Genomic DNA, 22697 nt, shown 5'->3' with positions numbered 1-22697 from the left:
GAAGAAAAATATTTTTCTAACAACAGCAACAAAAATCACCCAGACAGGTAGGTAAGTAGAGCTGTATGGTGTGATGAGAGAGAGAGAGAGAGAGAGAGAGAGAGAGAGAGAGAGACAGGTAGGTAAGTAGAGCTGTATGGTGTGATGAGAGAGAGAGAGAGAGAGAGAGAGAGAGAGAGAGAGAACACATTTGGGGAGATTTAATCTCTTTGCAAATTTCTTCTAATGTTAGTTTACAAAGTCAATTAAGGAATACCTATCCAAAACAGATCATCACTCTAACAAGCAATCATGTAAAAATGTATTCTCTTATTTTTCTGTGTTAAACACCTAACCACATTTTAAAGACATTTCAGCTTTATTAATTTGTATAAATATGCCCTTGCCATAATTTGTAATACATTTTATAAGTGACTGGAGGAGATTTCATGCATCGCTAATTCATACATATAAATGTGAAGTTTGCATTAAACATCTCTAAACAAAACCTTGCTTGCTATTTTTAGAAGGAGTAGGATAAAGAAGAGATAAGAGGACTCTCATTACAAAGACTGATCTTCTTAAAATTAAGGCTATTCTGTTTTGAGCATCAACCTGCTACTAAAACAGTCCTGGTACCATGGTTTAAAAAGGCCCACGTCTGGAAATACTACAATGGTTGATTGGCTTAAAAAATAACACATGAGAACCAGGGAAAACAGTGATTATAAGTGGTTGGCATCATTCCAGAGCTGCTTTTTAGTACTCTTTTTGCTTCCTAGTACTCTTTTAAACTCCTTTGGCTATTAGTTCCCATCTCACACCATTTTTAGGTTTATGCCAAATAAACAAGGACACTGCTACTACAAAGTGCAGAAAAGACCCAAGCAGCAAACTACCCACATGCACTCTACGTCACCCAAATTTTTCAGGCTTTGCCTTGTTTGGCAATAGTAAAACAATAGAACCTTCCTGAAGATGGGCACATTTTATAGCATTTTTGGAACATATGGCACTTATTACTTATAATGATACTTACTAAAACTTCTCTATCACTAAAAGTGAAATTTTTAAGATGTAACATTTGTATAGTTTCATACTTCAATTTTGCATTAAGGGAAAATCACAAACAGCAATCAAGTGGACAAGTGATTGAAAAAAATGCTTAAACTATAATGAAAACATAATGGACATTTCTTGAAAATAAGATTAAGATGATTGTTTTGTTATTTTTAAAATTTGTATAAATATGTTGTTAACAAATTATAGTATTATAAGTAAGAGGAAAAAGCTCTTCTAAACTTGTTTTTAATAAGCCATTTAAAAATAATCTTCTTTTAAAAATAAGCTATTAAGCATGGCTCATTTTTTAAAAAACGCTTAGATTGTTTTAATTATCTTCAAGCTCTAATATTCATACCTCTCCAAGAAATAGTTTGTCACAATGCAAATGCTAAAGAAATGTTTAGATAATTTTGTATTTTTTAGTCTAAAAAACTATAGGAAATGCTGATTTCCTTAGAGATATCGTTCTTAGCCACCTAAACAAAATGCAAGACTATATTTAGCAGCATATCTTTTAAATAGCGGAACACATTTTAAAAAGATAGGCCTATGCCCATTTAAATTTTATCTTGAAGTCTAAGAAAAACAGTCTATATATACGCATAAGGCCATGAAGTCACATAATATTACTTAATATTACTTGGTAAAGTAAAATATATTCATATTTAAATAAAAATTAAAACCCAACCATTCTTAATCATGGTTTGAGTCTGATAACCAAAATCAAAAGTTTAATGTCATGCAAACTACATTTCACAAACTAACTAATGCAAAGCTCTAAGCTTTAAACTTTTTGACAGTGTCAATAAAATCCCCAGGAAAGGAGACTACTGCAACTTTCCTTGGAACATAGGCATTTTAAATCATGGTTAAGCAGACAGAATGTTAAGAATGGTATGGTTTTTATTTTCCATAGCAGGTTTATTGACGCCTTTTCTCTAGTAAAGTTTGAAAATCTGACACTACCTGTCCACATAGAAGGGGAAACAAAACTTGGTCAAAGTCTGTAGAACTTCCTGTGGAGAGAAAAAGAGATAATTTATACATCCAATGGGACCAATAAATCTAACATTAACCATGGCACACAATCTAGCAACTTTACCCTAAAGAAAGAGGAGACAGATGAAGAAATATGGGCTTTATCAATTACATGGGAGGAGTACCAGGCAGTCAATCATGAGAAATAATAAACATGATCAAACTTCATTAAAAATGAAAAATTAATCAAGAATCACACATGGGCAAGCAGCAGGAGTCATGCAGGAAAGCTCTGAAGGGAGGGAGGCGATTGGGTTGCTGAGTGTTAACACCCCTCCAGGGACCATCTCCAGCCTGACCATATGGATCAGAGTGAATAACACCGAGCCACATGGGTTTGGCCTGGCAGGGCCGCTGTTGCTGGCACCGTTTTTTGCCTGTTACCTAGGAACAGAGGGGGCTGGGATTAGACAACGCTTCCCAACATCAATAGGCCAAAGCACAAGCAGAATAGAAAGCCAACTTGAAGATAATTGTCTCTGAACATTGTCAACTACATGTTTTAGAGTGTAAAACTTCATTTTACTGCTTTATAAAGGAGTTGTGATTTCTGGCATAAATTTATTTTGTAGCCAAACTGTAACAATTTTAAGTATGTACTATTTTTAGTTAAATGTCATCATAATTGGACACACTTACCTGCTTGTAATTTGTGAAAATTCAAAGCAAACTACTAGTTTATATATCTTTTAACAAATATGTAGGTACATAAAACCAAGCATGTTATTCAAGGGAAGTATACAAAAAGGGAACAAAAAGCAGAGTAACATTTCAAAGACTTACTTACAAAAAAGAAGCTTCTTACATTAAGAAAAGCACACTACTGTATGAGACACAATACACAGTGGGGTGTGTAACTTTTCCCAATGGACACATTTCATCTACATAGCATCTATACACATAACTAAACATATATACAAGTAATTAATTATTACGTCCTTCATAGTATTTTCTCTAGCTTGTTTTAACTGCAGACTTAGCCCACTGTTGGTGCTTAAGTTCACTGACCAATGTTATAAATTTTAAAAAGTATTTCTTTCATGCATTTGATTTGCTTCTTAACTATTATTCAAAATCCCAACTTAGAGACAAAATGAAGAACATAATTTTCAGTCATTGAGAAGCTGGTTCAAATAAAAACAAACTTGCCCATTGCAAATCCTATTCCAAGTGATAAATTAAAGGTCAGTTTACAAATGTAGCATTTTTCTAACCAATAATAATGAATTATCAATGCTAACTGGATTGATGCTTCTCGCTTCATTTAGCTTTAAAACCAGTTCTATCATTCAAGAAATAAACCACATCAATCTAATAACCCACTCAATGAAGCAGAAAGCACACTGACTTGCTCTGCCAGAACATATTCCACCTACATAATTCAATTGAGCATATCCTATTTTTTAATATCATGGACTGGGACTATATACATCACAGCACTGTTAAGGCATGTCATGAAATAGTAAAGGAGTAGGAAACAAAAAATGAAAAAAGTGGATTCTAAGAGGCATTGTTGACACATTAGTTAATTTCATAATGTGGCATTCAAATGTTCTTATTTTTTGTTTTAAACTCATATTTAAATAAATGGCTATTACTAATAGAGAATCAAAATAACAAGAGCAATTTCTCAATGCATAATGTTATTATCAGGCAAATATTGGAAAAGAAGTCATATAAAACATTCATTTTAATGTCTGTAGTTTCAATTATAAAATAAACTATAACGTACATACACATGATTTATATGCAAAAAAATCCTTACATAATTCCTTTCACTTCAGGTTTCAAACACTACAGAATATCTCTTGACTTCAATATATGTGCCAAGCATTCTTTAAAACTCAGTACTAATGCTCCCTCATTGCCAAGATCAGCTACAAAGACAGTTATCCTTTACCCCTCAAAAGTTACAGGTGCAGATCTGCCTCTCTACTCTATGTTGGAGTTGAGCTGCCAAAAGGCCTCAAGATTTTTGAAAGAAAGGACCCCCATGGCTACGAGAAGGCATTGTGTTCCTCAGCAGAGTCAAAGGAATCTAATATACCCAACTTATTACTCAGTACAATATAGAAACTACTTATCATTTTCTAATGTCAAGAGTAATAACCAACCGTGAACTTGTCTGTCAGATAATATTAGAACAAATATCAAAACACCAAATGTAGGCTGAGTATAACCCACCTCCCAAGAACTTTCCGTTTTACCCAAGAACGCAGTGATAAGTCTAATTAAGCAGTGGGGCAGAGGGAGGGGAGGAAGGAAGGGAATATAGGCAAACGTAGGCACATGTTTGTGCATTACAATATGTTTCTTCATGTTTGTGATATTACAAGAGCTTGATATTCCAATTTAAGTCAAACAAGACGGTGGTGTGCTGTCAGAGGAGAAAACAAAAATGAGCATCTACTCTGTGTTAGGCATATCACACGTTATCTCAATCAAAATTGAAAAATCTACTTCTTGGTTTAGGAAGGGAAGACAGGAAGAGGGAGGAAATAATAAGCAATGTTTCTTGTAAATAAAAACAGCTAAAATAAACAAATTTTTTAATACTTCTGGTTTTCCTATATATAACATTTAATTACCTTATTCTCTTTTCCAAAGGAAAACACAGTTATTTGAATATGAAAAGTACCACTCTCCAAAGAGGGGACTTTAAAACCCTGATTTAAACATATTTTGAGCATTATATTTAGAGCAGAGTGTCCTTCAGTGTTAACTTTACTGGGAAAAACAGTCATTAACCAGTTATTCCAACTCCTCTTTCTCTCTAGAACCAGTGTCTTTGGCTAGGGTAATTTCTTTGCAGATAATAATTTTCCTGTTTTCTCCCCTTTCTCTAGCCTACACAGCTCTTTCAGAGGACCTCAACTACTGCTATATAAATCGGATCTTCGAGATGCAGTGCAGCTGATGAAATGTAAATGACCTCATTGCTAAGGGGGGTGGGGGGGAGATGGTGCCAGCTCTCCAGATCAATTCCCAAGTTTATATTTTCACAAATCTTTTTATGTACAGTTTGATTTTTTAACATTTTAATGAGCAAAAAAAAAAAGTGAATCTATAGTAACCAGTCACCACAGTTAAAGTGCAGGGCATGAACCAGATCCCAGGAGGAAACCAGTCCACCATGTCACCACTGGCTTTAGGACATTCGCCACCTGGTTCCATGTCCCCAGGTTCCAACTCTTTTCATAATCAAAACACTGCTGACATTATAAACCCCAGACGGGTTTTCTAAAATCCCTCCCAATCAATATATCCAACACATAACTTATTGGAGGCAACACTGAGCTCATTGATTAAGGTGAGTTCAGTAGCAAAGTTTTCAAAATAAATGAGACAAGAAAACAGCAACCAACCCCTTTGTGTCACCAGACAATTTATGAAATAGGCAATTTCCAAAAGAGCTTTTCTTCCAAACAAAATATCCAATACCTCAAAGGGGAAGAGGTAAGAGCAGAGGGGGCAGGGAGGAAGTGGATGACAGGCAGTCGCACAAACCTTTCAGTGATGCATATATTAAACAGCAGACTGCACAGTGTAGTAGAAAAGCAACAATATCTACAAAGCTCTGCCCACAAGGAGATACTGAGCTTCAGACTATGAATCAAAATATGCAATTAACACACCTAACACTGGATTCACTTGCAAATGAAAATCAGAAATGAACACAAGATTCATCTCCATCTTTTTAGGATTCATTTCACCCAATTTGAATTCTCAACCAGTCAGAAGGCCCATCAAGGGAATATACCCCAATCTGGAAAAAGTAGATTGTGTCATGCTGAAACTGGACCATTCTCTTAAAAAATCTGGGAAATCTTTAATATATATATTTTTCATCATAGAATCCTATTTGGAAGCAAAGCTTCAAAGACTAAACTCGATGTAGTTCATTGGAATTATCAGTAACAAGAAGGCTAACCTAATTCACTCTGAATTTGGGGTGCAGGGTAAGGGAGGGTATAAGAGATCCTGCAACAGCTATCAGTTCAGATGTCAAACACTGTTTTCATTGCTTCATTGAAATCCATAAATAAAAATTAGTTGTATTTGGCAGCTGAAAACAACTGACAGACACAGACATACACACCCTGCAAATAAATGCCATCTGAAAGACAAAAGCGCAGGCTGATTATAATGTCCACTGGGGTTACAGAATATTGGGAGATGAGGCATGTTCTCAATAGTTCAAAAGGAAAAAGAAAATATGTGCAGGAAAACATTTAAATAAAGAAAAGAGAGAGCATGAATAAATGAATGGATTTTCAAATATGTAAAGCTACAATCAGCCTCTTTGTAGCTTGCTGAAAGCTATATAGCAGTGGATAATTTACCTTTGTCCAAAAAGAGAGTGAAGGAGAGAGAGGCGGGAGACAGTAGGAGAACATTTCCTGAGTTTCCTACATCTAATTTATTTGTTCGTTTCAAAATGTAGATGTGTGATGAAAAGATCAATGGAGCTCAAATTCCTAAAATACTCTATTTCTATGCTTAGACATTTTTAATAGCATGAGGGAAGTGCTGACCCTCTAAGTCCTGCAATTGAGATCAGTGCAACTGACTTGAAAGAAAAGCCTCTGATTGATGATCTTAAAACTCAAGTTGAAAGTTAAAAACAGAACACACACAAAATCCAAACATACAAAAAGCTAACAAAATTTCAACTTTAAGCCATTTCAAGTTAAAACCAGGGATTCCAAGTGAAAGCTACCAGAGATTTTAATGCTTATGATTAAGAAGGGTAAAACAGAATGGTAAGTTCTTAGAAGTTTAATTAGTACCAAGTTCAAGAACGTTGATCAGAAATTTCCTAAATATGAAAACAGGAAATATAATTTTTCTCCTTCCCTATATATGCCTAATTAAATCTAAGATATATACATAGTTACAACCAAACTTTTATTTATTTTTTTCAGTGAAAAAAAGCTTTGAATAAGGGATTTTACAAAAAGGCCTTTCAACACCCGAACATAAAAGCTGGGTCAAATTTCTAACAACTCTGCTCAAATGCTAGAGTCTGCTTCCTTTCTTTGGTATATTTCAATATTTACTCCCAGTTTACTTTTTATAACTTTAGTTAATTTTGAGTCTTGCACACATTTAATTATGCTAATTTGTATAATACCTAATATGCACAAAGATAAAATAGAATAAAATATAGAAAGTCATCATATTCTATAACATGAACTTTATATCTAAATTACTGACATTAAGTACATAGGTAGAAAACAGAAGAGCCACCTCTGAAAGTACTTTAATGTGTAAATCTTCATGACTTTTTGAAATCCAAAGGAAAAATATATTTTTTAAAAAAAGATATTTTCATAAATATAATCTTATAAAAAATTTTAATTTAACAAAGCCACCCCATCTTTTTATATCCTTTCCTTTCTTCAAAAAAAGCTACTTAAAAATGTTCACAAATTAAATATCATATAAAATCTTTTATTCTAGGATTTCATTTTATTCATTTTAAATCTTACAGCAAAAGGGTTGAAAATGAGAGTTATATTTATAAGGTCAATATTAAACATCAATAATTTTCTTGACACTTGTTTCAAACACTTCCAAAACAAACAAATGCTTTGGTTAGAATTTCTTACAATTAGCATTCAATGCCATCAGTAATAGGATTACTTGGACTTAATATTATTACTCTAAAATATTTTGCCTTATTTATTTCCTTAAACATTTTTCTGCACATTTATGTTATCAATATCTAAAAGGAAGAAAGATTGGGGAAAGTGGGGGAGGAGGCCACAAGTCAGTACATACCAAAGGAATAGGGTCCCAACGGTAAAACTGCAAACATGGTTTCACTGAAGAAGCAACTTGCCCTCAGGAAGACAGTATTTAAAAAAGAAAAAAAAAAAAGAGCACTGATAGAAATAGTGTTTTATAAGCATATTAAAAAGCTGTCAGCTTTTAAATATTTTAAATGCACACAAAAATGTGCACAGATGGGCAACTTTTCTGCTCACATTATTCTAAAAATTTTTTTTCATTATCAAGCTCAAAGTCCTTGAATTTTTTAAACTTAATTGTGCCTCTATTTCTTAGAATTCACACCCCAAGGCCAAAGCCTTCCTGCCACCAGTCGTTCAAATCTGACTTGGACATTACACAGGAGGAGGCTCCAAGCCTCCCTGAGGTCTCACTCCTTTTACAACACACGAAAAAGCAGTCGATAATGGGCCCGTGTTGAATTCACTGCTCTCCACGTCTCCTCCTGGGACACAAGCCTAGCAGATGTGATAAAAACTGTGTCAGAGAAGTGGCTCTAGTTTGTGCCTTAATGACAACTTAAACCTCTAAACCAATACAACCAAAGGACTAACAGAACTGGCTGTTGCCTCTCTCTCCTGCCAATCTTCGAATATCTCTGAACTAAATTAGCACCTCTACCCACAACATCCCCTGCCACCCCACAAAATCCATTCTAATTTTAAAAGATAAATGAATTCAGCAAGAGAGAGAGAGAGAGAGAGAGAGAGAGAGAGAGAGAAATAGAGAAGACTGTGTGTCCCCAACTGTCCTATAATTAAGCCCTAACACCACATATTTCATGTAGTTTATATTTTCTCAAGGTATGACTGTGCATTCAGCTGCCTTAAAGAACTACCTGGTATATATTCCCTCTCTCATTGTCCCAGTAAACATTATTAGTATAAATGGTAGAGTTACGGTTTCCAAAAAGTGCCTAGAGGTATAAAAAATTATTTTTAAATATGTCCAACCATAGAAAAGAAAAGTCATTATTCTGAGTTATCGAAACATTCTAATTATTAAAATTTATACAGAATTTTTTAAATGGTGGGGGGTTATACTTTTAACTTGTAAGAACTCTTTGTCTTATCTAATAATATGGTACCAAAAAATAGATTTAAATATGTACTTCTGATAACATTTTCTAAATTCTATAATTCAGCCTTCAGATGATAGGCCTTTTTACCCAGTATCTTGAAAGCCTATTCAGTCACAATTGCATACCCACTTAATCAGCAATCATTGTTCTGGGATGCAGGACTTTGTTGTCAAGACAAGCACCAAAACCTTAAAAAAATTTTTTTCAGAACTGGCATAAGAAAAAAGTGATCTTTGTCAGACAAGGACAAATTTATGCAAATCTTTTATAAACATTCACAAACATTTATTTAGCTTTTGAAATGTTGGCCTCATTTGAGAGCATGAAAATGAGGGGGAAGTAGGAAAACGCAAAGGACAGCTTAGAAGCTGGCACGCTACATAAATATTCAGAAGGAAGATTATAGGATTCATGTTAGGCTGTCTTAGGCTTCTCCAAAGTCCACACAGAATAGCAAAGAACAAAACTAACGAGAAGTACAGCAGATGTTAGACAATGCATCAGCCTCTTTTCCTCTCTCACTTGGCTATACTTGGACGCTTTTATATTTTCTTTCAATATGGTTAGGTCATTCAAGGATTCTCCTATAGACTCTGTATTGTGGCTACAGATCTATAAGCTGGAGGTCTGTCAGCTTTCCAAAAGTTTCCAATGAAAAGGCATTATGCAAATTCTACCTCTCTTACCCTCTTTCAGGAGGGGGAAAAAAAGCCTCCAGTATGCAGTCATCGGAGTATTGGAAGCCCCAGCCTTCATTTCTGTATAGCTGTGTTTGCCTCAGGGCCACGCTGCTTGTTTTGACAGTGGATCCCCCTAGATAGTTGGGATTAGTCGAGCTTGTTTAGATAAACTTGAAATCAAGGCCTTCTCTAGGTAGACAGCTAGATGTAGCTACCGAGTTTCCAGCTGCCTCCTCCTTTCATCCCCAAACAACTGGAGATTCACTGTAGCTATCACAGCCACAGGCTATGTCACATACATAAGTACAAAATTAAAGGCTGCTAAAAGAAGCCTTTGTAAGTCTTAGTGCTAAAATAAGGAATCTGTACTGCTTGGTTTATACAAATTATTCAGGCACTACCAGTATGGAATTGAAATCATCAGTTAACAAGGCATATTAATCAAGGTTCCCAGCTTCTTTGGATAGACAGGATCATAGTTTGATAATATACCTAACCTTCTGCTTCTTAGCTCTTGAATGAGAGAGTAAGCGTTTACAATGTTGAAAGGGAAATAATAGGCTTTATTTACCCAGTGGCAGGGGATGTCAGACATCGCCAACAAACACTGTGAGCAGAATATGAAAATCAGAATGTAAATATCAAATCTACTTTTGAGAGAGAATTATTTAACAATGGATTAGACAAGACCTCACTCAACAGTCATCTGTAATTACAGAACTGTTTCACATCAACTTTTATTTCCTACAACTTGCAGATTCTGATGAAATGATATCAGGAGGATTCAAGAACTGATGAAATTTATATTCACAACAGATTAATGACATCTCGTTACAAAGAAAGAAGGCAGGTGATATGAAACACTATTGAAATAAAAAATTATACAATTCAAATAGTTTTCTAAATCTAACATTCAAGGATTTTACAACCTTTACAACTAGAAAATGTTTCTTCAGAGGGCAAACAAAATGCAAACAAGGAAAATAATTCAATTCCATATGTGTGTTTTATTCTACTTTACATAGCCTGCTTCAACATATAGATGCTAGTGTTTATCTGAGGCTGCCTGGGATAAACTAAAAACAATGGCACTGGAACAGGTTTAAACATTTTTTTTTGAGACACCAGACATTACAGAAGGCCTTCTACCCCTCTGACCAAACTGTCAGTCACACAAGGCAGTTTCAATCAGTCAAGTTCATATATCACCAACAAAAATGTGTTCCCATAATTCAACAGCTAAATCACTATTTAAAAGAAAAGCCCTAAGACATGCAAGGCAGTCTGGAACTACAGTCATCAATTTGAGGTTTCCCTATGAAATCTCTGGTTCATTTCATGTACAACTTACAAACTAAAGAAGGAGTCAGCAAACTTTTTCTCTAAAGGGCCAGATAGTAAATATTTTAGGCTTTGCAGGACACTTATGGTCTCTGTCACAGATTCTTCTGGGTTTTTTGTTTTGTTTTGTTTTTATAACTCTTCAAAAAGGTAAAAGCTTTCTTAGCTGGAAGGCCATACAAAAGCCAGCCCCAGGCAGGATTTGGCCAGCTGGCTGCAGTTTGCCAGCCCCTGATCTAGAGTGTCAAGGAGCATGGTCACATAACACAATCCAAACAAACTCACCAACCCCCAACACTCAAATTTAAAAATACCTGAAAGGTTAAATGCCAGTCGTGTTGGTTCTCTGGTGATCCAACAATTCACACATGATTTTTGACAAATGGCCAAGTATCTCCTGCACACAAACATGCTCTCTCTTCTTGCAGAGAAAATATTTAAAATACAAAGAATTAAAAATAAAACATTTCCACAATTCAGAATTCACAACTGTTTTGTGACATGGATTCTTTAAAGAAACAATCCTTCTTATATAAATAGTTTCACCATAGAAAACTACTAAAGTTTGTATGAATATAATATTAGTTATGTCAAAAGATTACCAGTGATAGCTATAAGAATTAAGTACAGTATATAATTTAAAGAATCTAATTATCTTATATACTTGTTCTGATTCAGTCTTTATTTTGTATTTCATATATCAATGGTCATCTGCTCTCTGGAGGGGGTTAAGTGCCAAGTGGAAGGGGACTGACAAAGAAGCTAGTATGTGTCACATCCTATGCCAGAAGTTTACATGTGCTCAATAGCCTTATGTAGATACAATCACCCTCCTATTCATGAACTGAACCTTGAAAGGTGAGTAAAATTAGTTTCAGGTAGAATGGTAAAATAACTTGCCTAACTGGAAGTAGAGCAATGGAAAAGCTAGAATCATGGTGCTCTGCACCAAGTTCATCTGTCCTCGGAGCTCATGCTCTTCCCACAATCCTCAGCTTGCTATTTTGTTAACTACAAATAAGATATTCAAGAGAGATTCTCATACTTTGACCCTGTTTGACCAAGATTCTGTTTCCAGAGTTACAAACACTCATAGAGCTAAAACTGTGCAGTGGTAGTCCTCCATGCTAAATGAAGCTTCCCAATTGCAGCAGTGGAGTGAAAAATGTATGTTGTGTCAAAGCTCTTAGGTTAGGGTAACCTTACATGCCAGCTTGCCTAGCACTTTCTGGTTTATGCTCATTACCTCTGTGTAATCGTGATGCTGTGCCCCATCTCACTCTTGAAGGTGTTCTGGATTGGATACTACCTATGATCATCACAGTCTTAGAGAAAGGAAAAACCCTGGCTTGTCTGGAGGATACTGAAAGAGCAAATAGCTGCTCCATCTGCCTGGTGATGGAAAGTGGGTGGTGTCTTAGGAGAGTTCGTTTTTATCACTTGACTCCAGGCTCTTTATCTACATTAAAGACTTATTTACATTCTATGAGTTAATGCAATACTAGACATTATCAACTACATGGAAGCAGCAAAGTCCTTTCTTTGCTTCATTTTCCTCATGCTATGTAAAAAGAAAACAAAACAAACAAAAAACACTTATTGAACTAGACTAATTCAGGTATTGTGTACACATCATGCCAACTTCTCATAATTCTAAAAAATTAGTATTACTTTCTTGTTTTACATATTTTAAAAAAAACTGAGGCTGAAAAAGTAAAGTCTCTGACCAAAGTGACATTTCCAAGGCCAGATTTCAAAAAACATGGGGATACTTGACTTCTACTTTCCTTTAGGCCAAACATACCCCCCAAAAAAGGCACTTAAAATTTTTAGGGTGAATGATATTTGTTAAGAAATAAGTGAGATGTGAATAATGAAAAGTACTTTAGCCATTAAATCTGTTTATTATAACAATAAAACATTTAAAAATTCAGACATACTTCTCAATTTACCAGGGGTTTAGCTCTCCAGGAAAGATAAGCATCTGGCAGGTTGGAAGAGTTCTCTGATAAAAATGCTGTTCTCAATAATTTATAATTTACACTCCTAAAACTAGATGTTACTAAAGAGGCATCATGTTTGAAATACATCCAAATTCAAGAATCTCAAATACCATTGTTTAAGCCTCTACTAGGTAGGATGGGATTTAATAAATATGTTTTCATTTGTCCTACCTCATTCAAATTCTGAGACCAAAAATCACAGTGTGAACACTATTCAGGCATCTTGCATAATAAAAGGATAATATGCAAATCGACCGAACGGCAGAACGACCAGTCGCTATGACACGCACTGACCACCAGGGGGCAGACGCTAAACACGGGAGCTGCCCCCTGGTGGTCAGTGCGCTCCCACAGGGGGAGCGCTGCTCAGCCAGAAGCTGGGCTGACGGCTGGCGAGTGCAGCGGTGGTGGCGGGAGCCTCTCCTGCCTCCGCGGCTTACCGTCAGTCGGACAATCCCCGAGGGCTCCCGGACTGCGAAAGGGCGCAGGCCAGGCTGAGGGGACCCCCCACCCCACAGTGCACGAATGTCGTACACCGAGCCTCTAGTTTATTATAATATATCAAATACTTAGTCTACTAACACCTATGTATAGTACCAGGTCTTAGAGATGTAGACATGAAGTAGGCAAGAATCCCTGACTTCCTGCCTGGGGGGAGGAAGAGAATATGTAAACAAGTACGTGCAATAAAGTGTTGTAGGTGTTCTGATAGAAGTCAAGGGAAAAGCAAGGTACTGCCAGGTCTACCCAAGTGATGTGAAAGACTCCTCAGAAGTGGTGACAGTTGAGCTGACTTTTGAGAAATGAGTAAAGTTGGTATTTACTAGACAAACAGGCTAGATAATATTCTAGGGATAAGAGCAATGTGAAACAAATAACATGTTTTATAAAATTAATATGTAAGTAAATGATCTTTGATAAGTTCAATTTTCTTTAAAAGACCATCTTAATTCTTTTATAAATACAGTACCCTTTCATTTCTACCTACCTGCTCTACACACACACACACACACACACACACACACACACTAAGCCACAGCCTGGGCTTGTGTTATATCACATTTGAAATATGAAACTGACCAAAGTTAGACAGTTTCTAATTCTGGCAGCCAGAGAAATCTTAACACTATTGCATGTAAGTATTTTTAACATGAAAGCTAACATAACACAAAGTACTATATGCAACCAAAAGGACTAATTTACAAAGACAGTGGGACCTGTTACTAAATTTCTGAGGTTTTGAACTTGGAAAGTCTTAATATACAGATTTCAAAACTGAAATAAAATGAAAATAATTAGTTATTTGAAACCCCCCTTCATCACCCTTTAAAGAGTTTCCATATTTTCAGTATATTTGAGAACAAAAATATTCAGGCACTATTTCTGTTTCTCATTCTTCATCTTCACTTGATAAGTACTCTCCCTTACCTTTGTGACTTCTCTAAATTTTTCTCTGAAACAGTGTAGGCTTACAAAGGAACGGTTTTCCAGAATTCTTCCTAGTGTCAGTCTGAAATTCTAGAAGTAAAGATTATCACAAATAACCCTAATACCTAACAAAACCAGGTTACCCTGCCAGCTTAAATCTACCCCTAAAAATAGTAGGTACTATATAATTATTGGTTATTATTAGGTACCAGGTATTATTCTGAGCAGCCTGCACATTTCAAATCACTTAACCCTCAAAATAATCCTCCGAGGTCTTCACTATGATTATTTCTAAGTTACAGGTGAGGAAATGAAATCCCAAAGAGGTAAACCCCAGTAAATGACAGAGCTGGGATTCAAACCCAAGCAGTCTGGCTCCGAAGTCCATGCTCTTAATCACCACAGCCGTGCCTCTGTACTCTCCTTTCTGGAATCTGAATTCCTTAAGCAACCATGTCTGTGTATTACATACTTCATATTCATAATTATTCACTGGTCCCTGATTTATCCTGATTGCTAAGAAGAACATCTAACACTGACTACAGTCATTCCTAACGCTGAACAATTCACAGATTGACAGACAGACAAACAATACAATGTAAGGAGTCAAGGTTCCAAGTGCTCTCCAATTGCTGAGGATAGAGTGACTAATTCAGAAAGAGCACGTTTTACAGAGGAAGTGATATAAGCAAGGCATTTAATGCCGAACTGGACCAAAACATACTGTAGGATAGGTAGTATGAGGAAGGCAATTCAACCATTAAAACAATATGAGCAAAAACATAGAGGTGGGAAAGAACAAACTATGCTGAGAAATGGTGAGCCGTCTATGTCTGGCTATAAAGGGAAATGGTAGAAAACCAGACTAAAGGTTGGATCAAGGTCAGACTGTGATGGGCCTTAAATCCAAGTTAAGAAATTTGGAGTAAATGTTGAAGGAGCCAAAAAACCTTGATCAAGAACTTTGACTAAAGAGACATGATTTGAATTAGGTTTTAGAAAGATATCTCTGGCCACCTTCTGCCTCAACAAGTTTAAGAAGATTAAAATCATGGCAAGCATATTTTCTGACCACAATGCTTTGAAATTAGAAATCAACTGTAAAAAGGAAGTATAAAACCCACAAATAGGTGGGGATTAAACAACATACTACTAAAAAATGACTGAGTCAAAGAAGAAATAAAAGGTGAGGTCAAAAGAAATATAGAGATAAATGAGAATGACTATAAAATATACCCAAACTTCTGGGATGCAATGAAAGCAGTAATAAGAGGGAAATTTATATCATTACAGGCCTATCTAAAGAAACAAGAAAAATTTCAAGCAAATAATCCAACATTACATCTTAAAGAACTAGAAGAAATTCAAAAGCAGCCCAAAGTCAGCAGAAGAAAGAAAACAATAAAAATTAGAGCAGAATTGAGTGAGATAGAGAACAAAAAGACTATACAAAAAATTAATACACTAAAGAGCTGGTTCTTTGAAAAGATTAATAAAATGGATAAACCCCTGACCAGATTCACTAAGGAAAAAAGAGAAAAGACTTATATAAACAAAATTAGAAATGAAAGAGAAGTTAGCACAGATATCACAGAAATACAAAGGATCACACTAGAATATTGTGAAAGACTATATGTCACCAAATTCAATAACCTAGAAGAAATAGTAAGTTTCTAAAAATCTATAACCTTCTTAAACTGAATCATGAAGAACTGGAAAAACTAAATAGACTGATCAACAGTGAGGAAATGAAACAACCATCAAAAACCTCCCCAAAAAATGAAAGTCCAGGACCAGATGGCTTCATTAGTGAATTCTACCAAACATTCAAAGACAATTTGATAACGATCCTTCTCAAACCCTTCCAAAAAATTAAAGAAGAGGCAATACTTCCTAACACATTTTATGAGGCCAACATAACCCTGATACCAAGACCTAGCAAAAACACAAAAAAATAAAACTACAGAACAATATCTCTAATGAATACAGATGCAAAAATCCTAAACAAAATACTAGTAAATTGAATAAAAAATAATATATCACAATTAAGTGGGGTTCATTCCAGGGGTACAAGGATGGTTCAATATACATAAATTGATCACTGTAATATACCACATTAACAAAATAAAATGATAAAAATTATATGAACTTATCAATAGATACAGAAAATGCATAAGATACAACATCCATTTATGATTAAAATTCTCAATAAAATGGGTATAGAAGAAAGGTACCTCAGCATAATAAAGGCCATAGATGACAAAACTTCAGCTAATATCATACTCAATAGTGAAAAACTGAAAGCTTTTCCTCTAAAATCAGGAACAAGACAAGTCTTATTCAACACTAGTGGCCCAGTGCACAAATTCGTGCACATTGAAAGGAAATTAATTAGAAGAAATATTTTAATATCGCTATTCACCATTTCTCTATAATAGAAGTGTCAACCAAATTCAAGATCAATGACAGATGGAAACACATGCGTGTGATTGGCACCAGCAAGAGCTTTATATGTATCACACATGCACAAGTCAACTTAGCCTTTTATATATATATACTAGAGGCCCAGTGCACAAAATTCGTGCACGGGGAGGGGGGTGTCCCTCAGCCGGGCCTACATCCTCTCCAATCTGGAGAGGCAGTCAGACATCCCTCTCACAATCTGGGACTACTGGCTCCTAACCGCTTGCCTGCCTGCCTGCCTGATTGCCCCTAACCGCTTCTGTCTGCCAGCCTGATCGCCATCTAACCACTCCCCTGCTGGCCTGATTGACACCTAACTCTCTCCTGTCAGCCTGATCACCTCCAACTGCCTGCCCCCCTGCCAGCCTGGTCACCCCACACAGCCTGCTGTTCAGCCGTTTGGTCGTTCCTTACTAATCCCCCTGCCGGCCTGGTCGTCCCACGCAGTCTGCTGTTCAGTCGTTTGGTTGTCCCTCACTAACCCCCCTGCCAGCCTGGTCGCCCCAAGCAGCCTGCTGTTTGGTCATTACTGTTACTGTGACGGTGTCCCGGACAATTTGCATATTCCTCTACTATTAATATAGATAGAATAAACTTGCTTAATTAGACCTGCTTTCTGATTTAGCTAAACTTTTTCCAGCCCAGTGAAGCACCCCATCTTCTCTTTCAGATAATTGTCAGCAACACAGCAGTAAATATCAACACGAAGCAGATTATTATTATAGATCATGCAGGGAGAACAAAGGATAAAATATTTAACTGCAGCAGTATTTGACTATATTCTGTGCAGTGAGAAAACCTGAAGTCATTTTCAAGGTCCACTATTTCTTACTTCTTTTCAGTCGGGTCAAGTTTCTAAGTTTTCTAAATCTCCGTTTTCTGGCTAATGAAAAGAAAATAGGATTCCACTGAGTCTCCTATCTACCTACTTCAGGACTTCTGTGAGGATCAAATGAGATGAGCATGGGAAAATGCTTCACAGATATTTGGTTACAGTGTAAAATATTTCCACCTGGCTATAAAGCAAGTCCTGTTCCTGGGCTGAAGAACTGCAAGGAGGCTAGTTGCTAGGGAGAGGAAGCTGTGTGTTAATATGTGATGTCATTACTCAGTGCCCACAGCCACTGTTTCCGGGCAGGGCTGGGCTGTGGGCCACATTTTGCACCATGGGGTCTCAGCAGCATCGGCTGCGATTTGGTGGGCCATTGCCCCAGGGTGATGGCAGGGCCTGTATCCCACTTAGGGGAAGCCAAGTGTTGCTTTGTGGGAGCCAGGTCCGCAGTGACGTTTCTCTGTAAATGGCCAGTACGCATCACGGTAGCTCCTGCGTTGAGCATCTACCCCCTGGTGGTCAGTGTGCATCAGAGCAACCAGTTGGACAGATACTTAGCATATTAGCCTTTTATATCTATAGATAGTACTGTAAGCAATCAGGCAAGAGAAAGAAATAAAAGGCTTTCCAATTGGGAAGGAAGAAGTGTCACTTTTTGCAGATGACATGATTCTTTATACAGAAAACCCTACAGACTCCACTGAAAAACTACTCTAAACAATAAGCAAATACAATAAAGTTGCAGGATATAAAAGCAATGTACAAAAACCCACTGCATTCCTATATACCAGTGATGGCGAACCTTTTGAGCTCGGCATGTCAGCATTTTGAAAAACTCTAACTTAACTCTGGTGCCATGTCACATATAGAAATTTTTTGATATTTGCAACCATAGTAAAACAAAGACTTATATTTTTGATATTTATTTTATATATTTAAATGCCATTTAACAAAGAAAAATCAACCAAAAAAAATGAGTTCGCGTGTCATCTCTGACACGCGTGTCATAGGTTCGCCATCACTGCTATATACTAACAATGAAATTTCAGAAAAAAAGAAATGGAAAAAAAACCCAACAATTTATTTTGCAATTGTAACATAAGAATAAAATGCCTAGGAATAAAGTTAACAAAGGATGTGAAAGTCCTATATATTAAAAACTACAAATCATTATTAAAAGAGATTGAAAAAGACACAATGAAATGGAAAGATATTCTGTTTCATGGATTGGAAGAATCAACATAGTTAAAATGTTCATATTACCCAAAGCAATATATAGATTTAATACAATCCTCATCAAAATCCCAATGACATTTTTTAAAGAAATAGAACAAAAAATCATCATTATTTGTTATGGAACCAAAAAAGACCCAAAATAGCCAAAGCAATCCTCAGAAAAAAACTTCAAATTATACTATAGAGCAACAATTATCAAAACAGCATGGTAATGACAGAAAAGCAGATACAAGACCAATGGAACAGAATTGAGAACCCAGAAATAAAACCATGGGTATATGGGCAAAATTTTTTTTAAATATATTTTATTTTTTACAGAGAGGAAGGGAGAGGGATAGAGAGTTAGAAACATCGATGAGAGAGAAACATCGATCAGCTGCCTCCTGCACACCCCCTACTGGGGATGTGCCCGCAACCAAGGTACATGCTCTTGACCAGAATCGAACCTGGGACCCTTCTGTCCTCAGGCCAACGCTCTATCCACTGAGCCAAAGCAGGTAGGGCTGGGCAAAAAATTTTTGACAAAGGAGCCAAAAACATACAAAGGAGGGGAAAAAAAGCCTCTTCAATAATGGTGCTGGGGAAATTGGAAAGTCACATACAAAAGAATGAAACTAGACAACAGTTTGTCCCATGTATAAAAATTAACTCAAAATGGATCAAAGACCTAAATAAAAGATCTGAAAAAAATAAAGTACATAGAAGAAAACATAGGTACTAAAATTATGGACCTTAGTTGTAGAGAACATTTTATGAATTTGATCCCAAACACAAGAGAAGTAAAGGCAAAAATAAATGAATGAGACTATATCAATCTAAAAATTTTCACAGCAAAGAAAGTGACAACAAAACAAAAAGGCAACCAACTGAATGGGAAAAGATATTTTACAAATAACCGTTCTGACAAAGGTTTAATATCCAAAATATATAAAGAACTCATACAACTCAATATCAATCTAACAACCCAACTAAAAAATGGGCAGAGGCCCTAACCAATATGGTTCAGGTGGTTAGAGTGTCATCCCATACACTGAGAGGTGGTGGGTTCAATTTCTGATCAGGACATGTCCCGGTTGGAGTGCATGCAGGACGCAACCAATCAATGTTTCTCTCTCACCTCTCTCTACCTCCCCCCTCTAAAATGAATTTTTAAAAAATTGTTAATGAGCAAAAGACCTGAACAGACACTTCTCCCAAAAGACATACAAATAGCCAACAAATATATGAAAAGATGCTCAACTTCACTAGCTATTAGGGAAATGCAAATCAAAACTATAATGAGATACCACTCCACACCTGTTAGAATGGCTGTTATCAACAAGACAAGTAATAATAAGTGTTGGAGATGTTGTGGAGAAAAAGAAACCCCACTAATGGTGGGAATGTAAACTGGTACAGTCATTATGGAAAACAGTATGGAGGTTCTGCAAAAAATTAATAGAGTTACCATATGACCCAGCATTCCCTCTTCTGGGTATCTACTGGAAAAATCTGAAAACACTTATTTGCAAAGATATATGCACCCCTATGTTCACTGCAGCATTACTCACGGTGACCAAGACATGGAAACAATTAAAGGGTCCTTCAATAGATGACTGGATAAAGAAGATACAGCACATATATACAATGGAATACTACTCAGCCATATGAAAAGGTGAAATACTGCCAATTGTGACAACATAGATGAAACTTGAGAATATTAAGCTAAGAAAAATAAGTCAGAAAAAGTTAAGAGCCATATGGTTTCACTCATATATGGGATATAAAACTGAAAGTAACAAATGAACAAACAAGAAAAACAAACAAAAACTCATAGACACAGACAATGGTATGGTGGCTAGCAAAGGGAAGGGGTTGTGGGAGTAGTAAAAGGGTAAAGAGGACCAAACATATGGTGATGGAAGATAATCTGACTTTGGTGGTGGGCACATAATACAATATACAGATCATGTAACATAGAAATATACACTTAACCAATGTCACCCCAATACCTTTAATTTTTAAAAATTAAATATAAATCCTATATAATAAAAGCCTAATATGCAAATTGACTGAATGGCGGAACGACCAGTGGAACGACGGGTCACTATGACGCGTACTGACCACCAGGGGGCAGACACTCAATGCAAGAGCTGCCCCCAGCCCACAGGCCCCAGACCAACCAAGGTGGATGCCAGCAGCCCTCCCCCCGCCCCGCGACTGCCCCGCCGGTCACCCTGCAGAGGGAGGTGACCAGCAGCGGCAGTGGGGGATGGGGCCGGCAAGTGGGGGGGGGGCCATGCTGGCCAACACAGGTGCCAGAGGGGACTCCCAATTGCCCGCTGGTTGCCCCACAGATTGGCCCTGATCACCGACCAGTCCAAGGGACCCTACCTGTGCATGAATTTGGTGCAGCGGGCCTCTAGTAATATATAAATAAATAAGCCAGTCCAACACCATTCCATTTTTAAATTTACCCTTTTCTGGAAATGGGGCAGGGGAGGGGGGGGAGGTTCAGGATATAGACATAACAGAATAGCTTCTTATACACGAAATGGTGTTTTGTGTGTTTTTTCCCAAACACTTTAAAAAGCACTGACCTAACATTTGTCCAATTTTATAAATTCGACTTGTAATAGCAAGGGGGAAATAAGAGGTAACATGTGACAGATTATTTTTTAGTATTTTTAACCATCATGAGCCTATAACTTGAAAAACATTTAAACACACCAATCATCAAAAACAGGACACTTTTAAACATATACAGAGAAGCACATGTTTAATCTGAGATGCATTTATACATCTGTAATCTATCAATGAATCTTTTCGAAATCTGTAATGTGGTCCATCAAAATGGCTACATTTGGTAGCAATTGTGGAGACCTGCGTACTACTTGAAGAAAGCTGATTCAGCAGGGTGCTTTGTTGCTAGTATGTTAAGCAATCACCTCTCAGGCTTAAGGGTCTGAAAAGATTCAGAGTTTTTATCTGTGGATGAGAAAATTACATTTCTACCTATAATCCCAGACTGCCAAATTACTAAGAAATATGGAAACTGACCTTTGGAACAAGAAGTTGAAAAATCCATGCATCAACATTGCCTCTTAGAAAAGCACACATCTAAAATGAACCTAAAAGATTATCTTCTCTAAGGGCAGTTCCAAGACTTTTCACTTGGGTTTCTCTGAGCCGTTCTTACTAACGCTACTAACTTCTATGGCTTCACACCACAAAGAACAAGAAACTGCATGCATGTAGTTACATGGCCTCATGACTACCCAAAGTTCCTAGTTTTCAGAGGCATTCCCAATTTCTGGCCATGCCATTGTTCTACAAACCACCAAAATTACCTGGACATGCACTGCCTTTGTAGCCTACTAGACAGTAAGGTCCTTCAGAGAATGGTAGATCTACTTCTTCTCTCTTCCTCTTGACTGGGTCACATTCTGCAAATACTACACTTACCAATCTGTCACTCAATTAATGCACAAAACCAAATCTACTTTCCTAGACAGTGTCTGCCACCAAAAACAGACATGAGGATGGGGAAAGAGAATCAGCAAATGCAGCCACTTATTAAGTTTTTTAAGGCCAGGTTGTGGAAGCATTTTAAAGTGTGAGCCATTGGACCCTTATCTAAGTAAATCCTTTGGATGAAATTCAAGTGAACTGACAAATTCTGTTCCATGGTGTATGGTGTCATAAAAAGTTTCCAGGACCAAACTTGACCTCACCATTTAAAGTGGATCTAATCTGAACAGACTGTATGAGTAGGTTAG

At 36.6% G+C, this 22697-nt stretch overlaps 1 protein-coding gene across 8 annotated transcripts in view; it reads right to left on the bottom strand.

Moving 5' to 3' along the window:
* Window positions 1-22697, bottom strand: part of DENND1A (DENN domain containing 1A) — a 407524-nt gene that overhangs the window by 307131 nt on the left and 77696 nt on the right. For 5 of the 8 annotated variants that reach the window (XM_023760103.1, XM_023760107.1, XM_023760108.1 and 2 more), the window contains exon 2: window positions 2011-2060. The exons of the other annotated variants lie outside the window; for them this stretch is intronic. In XM_023760103.1, the coding sequence (XP_023615871.1) occupies window positions 2011-2060 (50 nt within the window). The remainder of the gene's footprint in view (window positions 1-2010; window positions 2061-22697) is intronic. 8 annotated transcript variants of the gene reach the window in all.

The sequence above is a fragment of the Myotis lucifugus genome, unplaced genomic scaffold (genome assembly GCF_000147115.1).
Source record: "Myotis lucifugus unplaced genomic scaffold, Myoluc2.0 scaffold_173, whole genome shotgun sequence".
NCBI lineage: Eukaryota > Metazoa > Chordata > Mammalia > Chiroptera > Vespertilionidae > Myotis > Myotis lucifugus.
This window is presented reverse-complemented; position numbering and strand designations above follow the sequence as displayed.